The following is a 17,235-nucleotide window of genomic DNA, read 5'->3' on the forward strand; positions in this document are numbered from 1 at the left end:
TTGAATAATTAAATTATGCTCATTCGAATTTTAATGAATAATCTGGGTCAATTTATGCTCATTTAAGATCATTATTGCTAATACATATAGAACGAAGGGAAATGTTGTTGTTGCGGCCAATTTTTCCTATTATTAATGGCTGGGGAAAAGGGGTGCTTGCACGGTTGTAGTAGGTGGAACTTTAAAGGCCATGCATACTATCCAACAGATTGATGATACTTCAATATCTGTATTCTGTGGGCATAAAACCAAGACCGAAGTATGGTTGCATTCTCAGTATTGCCATATGAGACAACAAGTTACAGCTCAAAATTATAAAAATACATGTCTAATACTCCCATTGTATTCAGACATAAGAGTTAAAATAAGTTTTAGGATAAGTCATACTTGTGTAAATCGCTCATAATTTGTAGTAAGTGAAGGTTTTTTTAAAGGAAATTTCAATCCCTATGACATTGCCAACCAAATAAGCACATATATTCAAGTCAACATCAAGTCATGTTATTAATAAAATTATAGCATGAACAATTTGGTACCTTTCGTTACAAAAACAATATCCAATTCTCTCCAGGCAATTTGGAAATTAACACATTTGTTTTCTCAAAACACCACAAACATATTCTGTCCAAAACGTTATTGTATGACGCATGCAAACCATATGAAACAATCACATTAGTAATTGGCCTCATCTCAAGTATGCCAAAATGATTTGTAATATTGCACTTTGTTGAAAGTACCATCATAAACCATCTTCAATCTAAACACTATGGTTCACATTAGGATCAACTTATTGAAATCTTTACGACAGGAAATTATTGGGCAACTCCAATGATAGATTTCAAGCTAATGGACACTGCAAGTGCAAGTAAACAGACATTCTCAATTCCTTAGAGTTTGGCAATCATCGCATTTTGAATAGGCTTAGCACCCACAACATTAGTTTCCTTCATATCAGACTCATGTGTGTTGGGTGGTACATCAACTGCAGGTGAACAATTAAAGAATCCGTGGGGCTGCAAATAGCAAAGAAGAAACAAAAGGATAGCATGAGTATATTGCATCTATTCGGATAGGGGAAACTGGCTAAAAACATACTATATGTGATCACAATTAAGCAATAAGAGGAAGCAGATAAAAGACTCAGCATGTTTTTCGCACAATCAATTCAGAGTATCAAAGTCATAGGATAGTTGGCTATGCGGTCTATGTTCTGATTGTCCCTTGGATCTGGAGCTAGATGTGAAGTCATATGATAGAATTTTAATGACCTCTTTTTATTCTATTAGCTAAAGTTTACAATAAACTAAAGTTTCAGAAATACAGCAAATCGTTATAGTCAACAGAATGGTCCAGAATTTAGTACACACTGAATTTTCCCTTTCTTTATAATAGGTGAAGCAGAGTCTGATCCAACAAAGAAGGATTAGCTTACCATGAGTGTAAAGCCCAGATGTTCGACAGGCATGACTGGCCAGTCCTCCAGACGCGGTATGTGTGTCAACCCAAATACATACCTACAGCAATTTGAAACATGAGTAGGTGCACAAGAAAAAATGAAAGTTGACTGGCGATTAGGAAATGTATAAAGATTTGCCATGAGTCATACCATACAAAGTTTCCAAACTCGAGAAATCAAAAGAGTTTAAACTTTAAAAAACAAAAAAATGAGACATGTTTATTTATAAACACATGCAAGTACAACTGCAGTTATTCAGCCTATTGAGAACCTGCACTCCTGCGGTACAGAAAGAAAACTTACCAAAGAACTACATCAGCCTCCTCCAAAGAACGATTTTGTTTAACCCAAGAAGCCAGCCCTTCCCCAGCACGTGGATTTTGATTTGGGAATTCTCCACCAGGAAACATCTCATTAGGAGCATATTGTGTAACCCATAAGTTATGCTTCAAGAAGGCAGCTCTTCTCAGGAATTTAGCCTCAGGACCTGCTAATGGTAAACAGTTTGACCCCGGCATAAGCTTGTAACCAGTCAGCTGGCCAGTACGGTTAACTGTTCTTGTATTCCTGACCTAGATTATGAAATTGAATTCAGAAACTTGCACTCAGTGCCTAATGTTAAGAAAGGAGCGAAATAAAAGATAAAGGTTCAAAAGCACAATTGCTAGCTAGCATAGAATGCATTATTATGAACAATGCTAGCTATAAATTGAGGAATTAATGCTAACAAGGTTCAGAGGATTAAATTGAGGAGTTTGCCAATGCTAGCTAGCTCTCCACTTTGGAATACGCACTTAAACCTTTACTATTCCCTCTTCTTCCTTCCTTCCTTTGGAGTATATATTTACATTCTACAAATATCTTAACAACTCTTCCTTTTTTTCAATCTCAATTTTAGTAATTTCCAAAATGATAATTAAAGAAATTTCAGACGATGAACAACTTGACATTCTTCTTCTCAAAAGTCTGAAACTTCGTTAATAATCATTTTGGAAATTACTAAAATTGAAATTGAAAAAAAGGGAGAGATGTTTTGTAGAATGTAAATATATACTCCAAAGGAAGGAAGGAGAGGGAATAGTAAGGGTTTAAGTGCGTATTCCAAAGTAGAGCTAGCTAGCATTGGTAAACTCCTCAATTTATATTAAGAGGGGGGGGGGGGGGGGGTGGTCATCAGCAGTTAAGAGATACTTCAAAGGGTCAGAGTATCTTACAATCCAGTGGCGGGCAGTCAATGGATTACAATCACGCACTGCCTGTAACTCAGATCTAAGTAGCTTCTCCTCCGCATAGAATGCATTATTATGAACATTGTCTTTCCCAGGTTCCTGTACCTTGACATTCAGCTCAACAACCTACAGAGAGCAGATAAGCATTAAATGATAAAGTGTTGCAATAGAACAAGTTGCCAATCTTAAGAAGACAGTCAGACAAATATGTCAGCCCCCGAGGTCACAGGCATACTGCAGTTGTATTTTCTCCACATCAACCACACAACACAGCCTTGGAAATTCAGTGTACAGTTTAATGCTTGACCTCAAAAGCTGATACTATTAAAGTAATAAAAATTTACCATATAAAGTGCAAAACCAATGCATCCATAAGAGCATGTCTAAAAAAATATTGCTATAACTTGCAATCACATGAATTACCTGATTCAGAGCTTCGCCAGGCTTGCAATCAACAGCCATGTCCATACGAGCAACGAAAAAGTGCTGATGTACAGGTGCATACAACCCAGGAGCAATTGTAGTACCATATTTTCGTACTTCACCAGGCAGAAGTGCTCCTACGCTGAGAATCCCAGTAAGTTTAACTTCAGCCTCAATCTTGCCATCCTGTAAGACAACTCAAACGTTTAGGTTCCCATATAAGAGCAAGTAAAATGTGGGGACACAGAATCAGAAAACTACTTCCCATAAAGCTAACAGATTACAGAGTTATGCTTCAAACTAATTTACAATTACTAATGATCCAACCATCAAACACTCACAAAATTTCAAAATTTGTCTACTAACCAAACAAAATGATTCCTTAGTTGGATCTAGGAGCTTTACTTCTTAAGAAATGGTACATGTCAAGGAAAGCAATATCCTGTGATGTACCCTAAATTGTCAGCTTGATAAATCTTGTTTCGGCTAACTTACAAGGGCAAGGTAAGAACATTTCCATTTTTGAGGTATAATTGCGGCATTTTTGTTAACCAAATAATCAAAACTTGGTACTGCAATGAAAGTGCAATCATCCGAATCTTTTTTGTCAACCAAATAAGCACTAAATAGACCCAGTGCAGAAACAGGCAAAAAAAACAACTTGCCTGGTAAAAGTGCCAATAGAATCCATACTCATAATTGGCCACTGTGCAGATGAAGGAAACAGTAAGCCTTCTAGATCTTCTCACTTCAGCTAACCCTGTTCGCCAGTCTTGATGCTTCCATAATATTCCACGGTCTTCCTCGTGCAAACAGACACAATTTTCAATTGTTTCAACACCTCCAGTAAAGTTTGTAAAATGGGAATCAAAATATTTGATAGAGCCTAAACAATCACAACCCTGCAGCATTGGAAATGTAACAACACAGTTACTTCATATTCTATCCAAAAAGCAGCAGAGAATTTGGCTTAAGATTACCCAAGTGATCAGAAAAGCAGACTAACAAGGGCAGATATTAACCTTTTTCAGAGAATGCGCATTCTTTCCCAGACCATCTTCACCAGCATCAAATGCGTTCTTCCTGTAATGTGGTTCATTTGGATCACCATAAGGAACCACCATCTCAACAAAGCTTAACCTCTGAGCTACAGAACGGCGGCCTCTACTTCCATCAACATATGCAACAGAATGTATAACCAAACCTTCCCGAGGAGTAAATCCAACACGAAAACTCCACTGCCAACCAAATTTAAGCAAAATAAGAGAGAGAATTAAGTAAAATAAGCATGATTCAGTATGATAGTTAAAAAAACATACATGCACTTGCAAGGTTATGCTACAAAGCAATTTAAACAAGCAATAAAACACCTTTTGCCATTCAACAAAATGGCCTTTCACTCGAAAACTAGGCCCTTCAGGCTGAAGAATATGCAATGGTTTTACATCACTTCGATCAACACCTCCTCTTGTTTCACCAGGTGTGTAATTTCTTAATGGATCAGCAGGTGGTAGAGGAACAAATTTTTTGTCCTCAAACTCAACCAATACCATATTTTGCATATCAACCAGAACATGGATTCCTTCAACTGGACGAGCATAACCATTCTCCATCGGACAATCACTCTCAGTTCTGCAGAAGATAAGGGGCTTAGCGAGCCTACGGCTTGGAGAGTCAGCCTCACTGTGATAACCAACGCACCTGCAGAACAGTAATGGTAATGATAGTGATTCATTTACAGATCAAAAAGAGGAAAATGAGCAGGCAAAAGAAAGCTGTTAAACTTGATAGCAAAGTACTAATTATCTGTAACTCACCATGCATCTACCATAACGAGATCCATATCATCAATACCCCTCTTTTTCATTGCCTCTCGGAATGGTGGATAATCCTTCACAACTGCTTCACACTCAGCATATTCTACAGCATCCTGCAATTTTATTAAAAGAAACAGGAAGATATTAAATGGAAATAGACAACTATGGGCACACATCAAACAACAAGAATGAAAAAACACAGCTATAGCTATCAACAAGTAACAAGATCTATCTTTGTCCAATAGTTAATCTCTTCGCCATGAGATATGAGAAATGCTTTTTAATACGAATCACTTAAGAATGAGGAGCTTAAGGAGAACATTTTTGAAGTCAAAGTAGAAAGTTGGACCAAATAAGGTGAAGAGAGCAGAGCCTTAACCATTTTCTAGAAGCCGGTCATAAAAGATGTAATCCCATGAGGCCATGACACTAATCATTATATTGCTCACAAACAAAAGGGTACTTTTTGGGTAAATCATGAAATCCCAAATTGGAAAATGAGATTCCCTATAGAGTACTCTAATACGAAAAATTAACAGGCTAATACATTCATTGCCAATTTTATTTGGAGTTGGACCTCACTGTGGTGTGTAGTGTGTATACTTGGGCTAATATTCCTCCCTCCCTCCCCCCCCCCCCCTATCTTTCCTCCCCCAAACATGTCTCCACGAAAACTCTAGAATGGTACAAACAACCATTCAGGGTCAGTATCCAACAACTTCATTTTTTTTTTTTGAAGGAAATATCCAATAACTTCATAATAACAACTACAAAAAAAAAAAAAAAAAAAAAAAAACTTGGCCGAAAATAATAACAAATGTGCGGCATTGGAGGCGGTTAATAATCTAAACCGTGAACAATCTAAACCCAGCCTTTGGTCAATATGAAATCATAAAATAGATCATTCATAACAATGATTTAAATCCCTTTCTTTCCATATCCATTGGTAACTATATATGAATGATTTATGTCACTTACTAATGTATATTTTGTAAGATATAATAACTAAATGAAATTACTAATGTAGACTATTGTTTCAAGAAAAGTTAGGAAAAGTGAATAGGTGTGACTGTGTGAGAATACGGAGGATAAAGCAAGAGAGATATAGGTGGGCCATAAGCGGATGTAATATAAAAAAAATGTGGATAGAGTAAGCGAGTGAGTGAAAAGAGCTAAAAAGTCTGGGGGTAGAAAGGGTAATGTAGTAAGTGAGGCTTGCTAAAAATGGAATAAAGTAAGAGCGAGTCAAATTTTCTAAAAACCCAAAAACATAAAGTGATTTAAAATTTCGGGAACGAAGGGAGTATATAATATCAATTTGGTAATGACAAGAACAGGAAAAGAATATTACTCATGCTACTGTGTAAACAAAGTGTTTCAGAGTAAGAATCACATAAGATCCATGATCAATTTTTGACTTTTTTCCACACCATCAAGCTGGAGTGCTGGACTGAAACTGATGGCGAACAAGACCAGATCATACTAGATACCGACTAAAGCATCAACCCCATTGATATTACTTGTTTTATACAAGAAGCATGAGGGGCAAAATCCCAAACTCCCATCTATCCCTCCCCCCCCCCCCCTCCCCCCCAACACACACATAAACACATAAATGTTGAGTAGAAGGTACATCCAGCGATAATGGAGAAGGATGAATATCAAGTACATGGAGAAAAACATCACAAGATAAAAGCATTATTTACTTGACTCGTGAAAGGAAAAAACATAATCCTAAATGTTGTTGCAGCACATACCATGGGAGGCTGAACATCAGGAACAACTTTGGACGAAATGACTTTGCCCTTATGGTGGCCCCCTCGTGTAGTAGCATGAATTTCGAGGAGTTCAACAATCCATATGCTAGTCTCATTTGACTTTTTATTGTAGACAATGAGTCTTGCCTGACGCGGGGGAAGCTTAGAAGGTATTACAGGTCTGCCTTTTACCCTCGGCAGCAAAGAGGGCTGGAAAGGAGGAAAGAAATATGCATCTGCCATAGCAATGACAAGCTTTTCTGGCTCCACTAAAACCACCTCAATAAACCGCATGCTATCTCTCTCCTGACGAAACAAATATGAAAGAGATCCAAAAATAAGAATGCATCAAATATTTGGTTTTTCTAATGAATCAACCACAAACCCAAGAAATTATAACCAAGTAAAACAGAAAGAAACCTCTGGAGTTGCTCCTGCAGCTCTGACAGTAGCAACTGCCACCTTGATTTCAGTAGCTGATAATGGATCCAATGGGTGGCTTGTTCGACCCCTCCATGGCAAAGAGGCCCCTGTCAAAGTAGCACAGTTAGAGACAGATGGAGAGCAAGAGTGGAGAGAGGACGACGGATCACAATCACATGTGACCCATTCAACAAAAACCAGTAATACCTGGAAATCATTCTCTAGCAAGACCTAAAGAATCTCAGATAAGAAATCGAGTAAATGAAATAATCATCTACTTGTTACTTCGTATTATTTTAATTTAATTCTTGGATAACTTGAATTTTAATGCAACTATCTAGCTGTCAACATGATAAGGATTACAGAGAATAGTTCAACATGTCCCATACTTTCATGCATTTCTAGACTCTTAGTTACAATTTGTTGTTGACAACTCCATTGAAATCATCAACCAACATCATAGTTTTCAAGATGGAGAAATGACGCTTCTCTGTGATGCTTGAGTGTAAATCGCTTAAGCATCAATCGATAAGCTCGTGTCTATCCCATAAATCAAGAATCATCCATATAACTTTAAGAACTATTACGAAATTACGAATCCACTTGGTAAAGACCATTACACAATTAGTCGGATGCACGATTAAAACTCAGTAATATTTAATTGAAACATTTTCTTGACACAGTCTTGAAAACAAGCTTCCATGCAACGAAAATTTGTCACAACAATTGCAAAATCAAACAAAATTACGGATAAATTTGGGATAATTAATTCAACATTTTGATAAACATTTACTAATCCATTTGATTAAAGCTAAACGGATAAAATTCGAAATGATTAAATTCTACTTTCTCCATAGTACGACAAAAACAAGCTTCAATAATGATGATCATTATCATCAATTTCACCATCTTTTATCAAGAAATTAGCAAAATGCATAGAATCGCACTTTTTTCGCACATATCACAAATTAAAACCCAACGAAACTTCTAGAAAAACAAGAGAGAGAAAGAGAAAGAGAGAGAGCAACAACCTTTAGGTTTGGAAGCAGCAGTTACGGTAGGACTTTCAGGAAGCGATTCAACAGAATGAATCAAATTCGCCGGTCTCTCACCCACAATCCGATCATCGGCCGCCGGAGACCGATCGACGACGACGGAAGACGGCGAAGAATTACGGATCTCGCCGGGATTACAGCAGATTGAAGAAGAAGAAGAAGACGACGTTTTTTGCGAAGTTGAGGCCATTGAAGAGGATTAGAGATCCCAGTGTAAAAGTAATAGTAATTATCGTCAGCAAAGTACTCAACAATTGACATACAGCAGCACTTTCACACTCTCTGTTCGTTGCACCGCCCACTCGCCGCCGCAATCGCCGCCGGAAACGCCGGAACTCCGCCGCCGGAGAAGGAAGTTTCTAGAGAATGGAGGAGTTTGCTGTAATGGAGTCTCTGGAAGAGAAAAGGGTGGATTTATAGGAGAGAGAAAGGGGCTTTCACATGTAATGGCGTTTTTTTTAGTGGTCATTTTTTTTAATTTTATTTTATGAAAGGGCTTTGTTGATAAAACAAAGATAATTTACCACAAAAAGGAACTTTGTTTTTGATCTTGATGGTTTTGGTGGCTATTTGTTTTAATACTTGGTATACTACTAGTGAGGTGGAAGTAGTGTCTAGTACCACGGTACACTCGTAATTGGTATCTTGATAGGACAATTATATGATATGATCATATGATACGTAAACTTTTTGACTAGAATCATTAGAACGGAGGTTTAGGTGGTCGAATTACGTCTATCATTGTATACGCTCTTTATGAATGCAATGTGTGTAAGAGTTATAAAATGCTTGTAAGCAAGTGTGATTATTCAATTTGTTAAAAGAAATTATATACTCCCTTCGTTTAATTTGTTAGTCTCATATGTTATTTTATGCGTTTTAAAAACATCTACTCAGAATGTATTTTATTTTTAACTTAGTTATAATTTCTTATTTTATACATATTGAATTCTGATTGGTATGCTTAATTAGAAAATAACACCTAAAAAAGACTCTGATTTTGATAATAACACCAAAAATAAAAAAGTTTTATTATAACACTACCAAAAATCCCAAAAATTTGGTTTCACCACCCACTAACGGATTTTTGGATGGAAACCATTAGTGGGACCCACTAAGGACATGTGTCAGTTGTTTATTGGTTTAAAATAAAAAAAATTAAAAAAAAGAACATTCCCTAAACCCTAACCTAGCCACCAGCCCCACCACCGGCGGTCGTGACTCCACCACCAAAGAACCCCACTGCTGCCGAAAACCCTTCCTTCACCGGCGGAATCACCGGCCATCACCCCCACCGACATTAGCCCCCCGCAAATCCCCTAAAATGCCTAAAATAACGTATGAACATATATATATATATATATATATATATATATATATATATATATATATATATATATATATATATATATATATATATATATATATATATATATATATATATATATATATATATCTTGTCTCAATTAATTTATTTGAAATATTGTTTGAAAAATCATATTAAATTGGAAATAAATTGTTTAGGGGTTTTTTATGTGTCATGCGGGAGAGTTACAATTTCCTAGTATGCTCCTTCCTTTGCCGGTACCTGCACAAGTAACGGAATACTCCGGCTGGGGTTGGGGTGTTCCGCCTCCGAAGATTAAGTTAGTCTCTTTCTAAATGAGGAAATAAGACAATAAATGCTTCTCGATTTGAGAGCGTTTGCAAGGGGATTTGTGTTTGGTTGGTTGTTGGAAAAAGAAATGATTCGATCCCCATTAATGATGTCTGCCCTTACTATTTATAGTAGGGGAGAGCTGTACCTCAATTAGGGTACAATGACACGTGTCGCAAAGGGATTGGGTCTTTGCTGACCGTTGCAAGCTTGACACGTGGCAAGCCTTTATAGGGCCACGTGTCTTAGGGGTATTTTTACCCTAAACATCTGCCCCTCACAGGTGTGATGTGGCATGTCCACGTGTCACCTGTGACAATTGTCAGACGCATGGGAGGAGACAGTTCGTCTTCTTCCCTCCTTTTTTCAAATTTCAAGTTTTTAGGGCAGAAGGCATCGTTTCGCCTTCTGCTCCTTCTCTATAAATGAGAGACACTCTCTCTCTCCTCCACACTTTGCATAATTTTTTTCACAAAATTTTCTGAGAGAGAGCTCTGATACCGGCTGCATAATTTCCTAAGTTTCTTTGCCTCCGGCATTTTCGAATCAAGCACATCCGGCGACCGGTTGAGTATTCTTTCTCCAATCTCTAAGGTACCGGCTGTTCTTTTCCTTCTACTTTTATCTTTCGTTTTTGAGGACTTTGAATGTTTTTACCCCATCCGGGTTGCATGCCGCCTGGGGGGCTTTTAACCCATATCCCAGTGCTGAATTCTCTCCCTCAGCCGGCATAGCTCTGCCTGAGGGGTCTTCAACTAAGAATTCATGCATTCTAAACACCCCCATCCGATTTAACACCGTCTGGGGGATCTCTGATCCAGTCTTAAATAGACTTGTCCTTTAAATAACCAGGCATTCAGAATACCCATCCGGTGACTCACCGTCTGGGGTACTTCTGAGCTTTTACCTAGAAGTGATTTCAAAAACCCCAACCGGTTTTAAAGCCGGTTGGGTCATCATCCTTGTCTTTCATGACCTTTAAAATTTTAAGACGCGTTCAATGCACCCCTATCCGGTGACTCACCGTCTGGGTATTGTTTTGTCAAGAAATGAATTCAAAAACTCCAACCGGTTTTAAAGCCGGTTGGGTTATCATTCTTGTCTTTACGCGACCTCTTCAAATTTAAAGATGCGTTCAATGTACCCCCATCCGGTGACTCACCGTCTGGGTATTGTTTGAACACGCCTTTATGAAGCAGGTCTTACTATATCCTCATCCGGTATTTTACCGTTTGAGGTATGGTTGACCCTAAATGCTGCTTGCAGCACCTGCATCCGGCATCTTTACCGGATGGGGTATCTCTGACCCAACGTTCCTGATACCGTCTGGGGTATCATGGAGTGAGCTTTACAATTCTCTTTACTACTTTTGCCCATTCCTATCACAACCCCCCCATCCGGTTTTATACCGTTTGGGGGTACTTCTGACCTTGCTCACTGAATACCGCCTGGGGTATTATTCAGTACACTGCAATTAATCTAGCTAAGTTTTACAATAATGCAAGTCATAACCCCCCATCCGGTCTTAAACCGTCTGGGGTACTTTTAACCTAGCTCGCTGAACACTGTCTAGGGTATCCTAGAGAGGTTTACAATAATCTAGCTAGCCTTTTCAATAATGCAAGTCATAACCCCCCATTCGGTCTTTTTACCGTCTGGGGTACTTCTGACCCAGCTCACTGAATATCGTCTGGGGTATCATAGAGAGCTTTACAATATTCTAGCTAGTCATTACAAATGTTGTAAAGAACCCCCATCCAGCCTTACACCGTCTGGGGTACTTCTGGCCCACCTCATTGAACACCGTCTGGGGTGTTTTTAGGCGAGTTAATGAATAACCGGCTAAGTATTTACTTTGTCTTTTTCAGTATTAAACACTTTTGCGGAGTTCCCCGCCTGAGGTGACTTCAAGCCAACTCTCAACTTTCTCATTTCAAAGGTACCGCCTGCATCCCATACTTGTCACTTTCTTTTATTTCCGGTTGCATAGTATTAGGATATGGACTCCACCAATGCACACACGGCACAGCTTACGACTGAGGTCAGCCGGTCACCAGGAACGGCTGAGTCTAGGACTGGGATTGCCGGCTGGGGGTGCTTGGGACAACCTTCACCTACATCGAATCCGACCGTCTTTGTTCATGTGCAGGACAGAATGGCTCGGATCAGAGTGACGGCAGTCGACCCTGACTACCAGTCCGACGATGCAGCCGTTAATCCGGCTGACCCTATAAATCAAGAACAAGCCGAGGAACCAGCTGAGATGGGTCCTAATGAAGAGGTTCCGCAAAATTCCCCGAATACACCTAGCACACCGGGTGACAGTATCTTGGATAGCTCTGGTTCCAACGCTGAGGAATCCGGAGAGGGATCCGGTGAAGAATCCGGAGAGGGATCAGCCGGTAATGAGGAGTCCGGCTCGGATGAGGAGTCTCCTGGAACGGCTGCCCCTATTGACGAAGAAGCCTATAAGTGGCCGGCTGCTGGCGACCCTACCGACATGACCATGTCCGCCAGGGATGTGGTCACTCTAAATGCCACTCTCCCTGCTTTTTTACAAAAGAAACCGGTTGGGGAGGGATGGGAAGTGGTTGTCCCGCCTGTAGAGGAAAGCGTCGTCTGGACCGACGATGTGGATAATGCCGACAACTACTTCGGTTGTTATGAGGCGGCATTCACAGCCGGCCTCCGGTTCCCCCTCCACCACTGCATTAAAGCCATACTAAGGGGTATGACTTGGGCGTATGGCAGTTGACCCCCAACTCATGGGTCAACATACTTGGATACATCGCCGCCTGCGAGTTGCAGGAGGTTAAACCAAGCTAGGAAGCCTTTGCACACATGCATTATCTCAGCAGGGCGTCGGGTGGGTGGAATGCATGGTATACTCTAACCACGCACCCGGAATATATGATGACGTTGGACAAACCGTCCAAATGGAGTAGCTGGAAGAGCAGATTTTATGTCGTCTCTTCTCCATCTCCTCAACTTAATCGTCGGCTGCGTAGATACAATAAACACCCAGCTTTGCTTGGTAGGAAGTGTGCTCTACTTAAAGTGCCAAGCGAGGCATGGGATCAAATCATGCAGAAGGGCCTTTTCAAAAAGACAACCTCCCGCCTGGATGATGGGAGCGAGATAATAATTCCTCAGTTCTGGGTGCCCCACCTGGACTGGTTCAAGGATGAGGCGTTTCTCTCCGCCTGCAACCTTAGCACCATGTTTCCTAAGAGTAGGTTTTTATTAATCACCGGCCCTAGTCGCCTGATATTGGTACTTAGTACTGCATATTAACCATTCTTCTTTTGTTTTTGCAGAAGTTGCGATGGAGAAGATACCGAAAGAAAAGACACCGACTACCTCAGCCGCTCTACTCCGGAAGGAGCAAATTGAGAAGAAGAAGTTGCAGCTGACGGCTAAAGACGGCGGGGTAACATTTATTTCCTCTACTTCACCGGTTGTAGCATCTGTATGCTGTGTTGACATTAACCGGTTGGTTTTATATTTTTGCAGGCTGGGAACAAAGTTGTTCCTCGCTCTCTGTCTAAGATGGTCAAAAGACCGGCGGGGGACATTCCTCTGCCTACTGCTAAGGTGCTAAAGATGTCGGTTCCCCCGCCGGCTAAGTCTATTCCAAAACCGCCTGCAGGAGGCAGGCCCACCACTGGAGGCAAAAGCCTTAGTGGAATTACTCCCACCATTGAAGTGGTGGATGAGGGTGTAAAGGAGCCGGTGACTTCGGCTGGTCAGACTCAAACGGGCACTGGCTCAAACGCGGCTGGGGGTGATTCTACCCCACAGTCCGACAAAGGTATGACTTTTGCCTTTGATCCCCCCTGGCCGCTTGGGCCTATGCGAGTAAAGACCCAAGCTTGCCAATCCGAAGATTCTTCTAGCAGCCGGCAGAATATTGACACGGCATATGCCCAACACCTGACAGATAAATCTCTAATTGCAGATGCTACCTCCAGCCGGCCCAACTATCAACAGTATGCCAAGAGGATGATCCGGACCCTAACCCGGACTGAGAAAGAGGCTGTGCCAGCTGTGCATACAGTCAACATTGACCGGATCACTTCTCTCCTGGCTGAAGTAATTTTACCGGATGCATCACCTTCTTGTAATTTCTTTGTTTGCCGCTTTAGTTGTTGTTTGCAAAATAATTCTCACATTCCTCTACCGGCTGATATCACAGGTGATGCTGAGAGTTGACGGGCTTCAGGTCCCCTTGCGTAAGAAGCAAGAGGAGGTAAGGGATGCCTAAAGACGGGCATCTGAGCTCATTGATGTTTCCCAATACAATGCCATTAGATATGACCTGGAAACTAAACGACGAAAGTTGGAACAGGAGGAATTGCTGAAGCAAACTATTGAGGCTGCTGAGGCGGAGAAGGCGAGAGCGGATGGGCTAGCTCTAAAGGTCAACAATCTTCAAGCCGACCTCAAGGCTTTAGAAGAAGCTGACAAGGAAAATGCCGACCTCTGCGCCGACGTCAACCGGCTCAAAAATGAACTTGCTTCTAGCCAGGCGGCTCATAAAGAAGAGCTTCAAAAAGAACAACGCCGCCTGATTGCTGAGAACGAGACCGACAATGAGGAGCGCATGAAACTTGCCTGGGCTCATACACCCGGACTATGACTATGAGTTCTTCGACCTTAGGTACAAGTATTCCTCAGAGGTATATGATGCCAAGGTCCTTGGACTGGACCCACCTGCTCCCTTTGAGGAATGGGCAGGTTCAGTCGAAGAACAACAAGAGGGTGAGCAGCAGGCGTAGACTCAAGAGCCGGCTCAGGAGCAAGTGCAGGAGCAGCAATAGCCGGAGCAGCAGCCAGAGCAACAACAGCAACAGGAGCAGCATTCAATTTTTCTCTTCTTTTTTTTTTTTTACTTCTTTTACCGGCCTGCGTGCTGTGTGTTTCAATGTACTTTTCCCGGACAAGGGTCCGGTTAACATTTAAAATCTTAATCTATTGGCCGACGCAGTCGGTTTTGCTATTTTATATTCTCTCTTATTGCATTTTTTTTTTGTTATTTTTGCAACTCCTACAAGTATTACAAAGCTTTTACTACTCATCCGGTTAATATTTTTCTAAAGTAGAATGACTATTTATTCCAACGGTTAAACAGGCAGCCGTTCTATTTGGCGCCGGATGTTTGGATGATACCATGATATTCCCCTGAAATGGCCCACTGTTTACTCCAACGGTAAACAGGCAACCGTTTCATTGGCTGCCGGATCGGTGATCAATGGTTGATCTACTCCTGCCCCGGCTGGGTTGTAAAACCGTTTGGGTGGCTTTTAGATAAAACCCGGTTGTATTAACCCACTAGGATTTTCTATTTTCCGGATGGACCATTTTTGGGTCCTTGCCGGATGAATCCTAGATGCGAAGGATCATTTCTAACGGCTGCAAATTTCTTTGATGAAAATGCCGTTTGAGTCATTTGATCGCTAGAACAATGTACCACCCGGAAGGGAGCTGTTCTCTTCAACGATTTCATCCGGATGGGTGTCGCCGGATGACTGCTCTTTTTGGAGCAGTGATTTGAATAAGTGTTCTTCCGTCTGTGTTTTTACACTAGACAGGTGCTAATACAATTTGTATGAATGGAAAATATAGGCTTTCACATTTCAATACTATTTACAAAAAATTACAACTTCCTTAGAAGTAGTACTTTTTCAAGTTATCTACATTCCAGGTACGAGGCAGCCGCATTCCGTCTGGGGTTTCCAAGCGGTATGTGCCGTTTCTAACTTCTTCAAAAATCCGGTAGGGTCCTTCCCAGTTTGAGGTCAGTTTCCCCTGTTCGTTCGCCCTACCGGTTGCCTCAAGCTTTCGTAAAACAAAATCTCCAACTTTGAGGGGGCGTTTGCGCACCCTTTTGTTGTAGGCCCTCGTCATTCGCAGACGGTAGATTTCATGACGTAAGGCGGCATTGCCCCTTCTTTCAGGAAGGGTATCCAAAGCCAGGCGCATGGCTTCCCAATTTGCCTCTTCATCATATAACATGATTCGAAGTGTTGGCTCATATAATTCAATGGGAAGCACCGCCTCTGTGCCATATGCCATAAGAAATGGAGTTTCACCAGTTGACCCCTTCTCAGTGGTTCTGATAGACCAAAGAACATGAGTCAATTCCTCTGCCCAAAGACCGCCTGCTTTTTCAATCTTCTTTTTTATGCCGCCTGAGATGAGCTTGTTAAAAGCTTCAACTTGACCGTTTGCTTGAGGACGGCCTACGGATGCAAAGTAATGGGAAATCCCTTGATCTTGCAACCAAGTCTTTAGGACAGACGTCTCGAACTGGGGGCCATTGTCAAAGACCATTGACATGGGTACGCCGAACCGGGTGATGACATTTCTCCAGATGAAGGAGATGACATCCTTAGTTTTGATGCCCTTTACCGCCTCGGCTTCAACCCACTTTGTGAAGTAATCAACAGCCACTAAAATGTATCTTTTTCCGCCTGGGGCAGGAGTGTATGGCCCCAAAATATCCATGCCCCATTTGGCAAAGGGAATAGGGCTGTGAATAGCCGTTAAATCAGTGGCCGGTTGTCTGATCAGCCGGCCAAACTTCTGGCACTTGTCACATCTTTTTACCAGATATAATGCGTCTGCCTCGAGAGTGGGTCAAAAGTATCCCTGCCGCCTGGCTCTTTTGGCAAGAGTCTTTCGCCAATGTGCGATCCACAGAAGCCGGCATGCAGATCTTCCAACATTTCCCTTCCCCTTTCTGGGGTAACACATTTGAATAGCGGCTGCAGGTAACCCTTCCGGAAGAGTTCACCTTTGAGTATTACGAAGCTTAGAGCTCGTCTTTTAAGAGCAGCCGCTTCTGATGAGACACCTGGTAGAGTGTCGTCTACTAAGTAATCTCGGATGGGGTCCATCCAAGTGGAGCTTCGATCTAGAACTCCAATGGGATCATGTTCAATGCTTTTCTTTTCCATGACTTCCCAGAAGACTGACCTAGGCGTGTCACATGTGGCGGATGATGCTAATTTTGATAGTGCATCCGCCTGATTATTCTCGAACCTAGGTACTTGACTTAGACTGAATTCATCAAATGTCCCAGCCTCCTCCTTGACCGCCTGAAGATACTTAATCATCACCAGATGGGTGGCCTCATAATCACCGTTGTATTGGCTAACGATGAGTTGAGAATTAGAATAGGCGTCAACCTTTCTTGCCCCGGCTGCCTTACACATGCGGATACCGGCTAACAGGGCCTCGTATTCAGCTTCATTATTTGAAGCTTGAAATTTGAATCGTAGAGCATATTCGTATTTGTCCCCCTCTGGAGAATGACAAATTACGCCTGCCCCACAACCATTCACAGTAGAGCTCCCGTCTACATATACTTTCCAAACTTGATCAGTATTATCCGGCTGTATTGGTCTTGTCATTTC

The 17,235-nt window shown here is 41.4% G+C and overlaps 1 protein-coding gene across 1 annotated transcript; it reads right to left on the minus strand.

The window, feature by feature from the left end:
- Positions 1-479: 479 nt before the first annotated feature.
- LOC110709299 (copper methylamine oxidase-like) lies at positions 480-8,753 on the minus strand. The gene is made up of 12 exons (XM_021887512.1): positions 8,137-8,753; positions 7,103-7,212; positions 6,683-6,988; positions 4,926-5,038; positions 4,479-4,809; positions 4,131-4,346; positions 3,774-4,010; positions 3,109-3,294; positions 2,671-2,811; positions 1,760-2,028; positions 1,433-1,514; positions 480-1,013 (listed from the first exon to the last, which is right to left on the minus strand). Exons 1-12 carry the CDS (start codon positions 8,348-8,350, stop codon positions 888-890), a joined length of 2,331 nt encoding a protein of 776 aa, XP_021743204.1. The 5' UTR covers positions 8,351-8,753; the 3' UTR covers positions 480-887.
- Between the last annotated feature and the right edge of the window lie 8,482 nt (positions 8,754-17,235).

Source organism: Chenopodium quinoa, unplaced genomic scaffold (assembly GCF_001683475.1).
Source record: "Chenopodium quinoa cultivar QQ74 unplaced genomic scaffold, ASM168347v1, whole genome shotgun sequence".
Lineage (NCBI taxonomy): Eukaryota > Viridiplantae > Streptophyta > Magnoliopsida > Caryophyllales > Amaranthaceae > Chenopodium > Chenopodium quinoa.

Coding starts and splice junctions, on each gene's coding strand:
- LOC110709299 (XM_021887512.1), bottom strand. CDS start 8,350: ATGGCCTCAACTTCGCAAAAAACGTCGTCTTCTTCTTCTTCTTCAATC. Junction 7,213..8,136: donor TGCTGCTTCCAAACCTAAAG/GTTGTTGCTCTC, acceptor CTACTTTGACAG/GGGCCTCTTTGCCATGGAGG. Junction 2,812..3,108: donor CTGGCGAAGCTCTGAATCAG/GTAATTCATGTG, acceptor TGCTCTCTGTAG/GTTGTTGAGCTGAATGTCAA.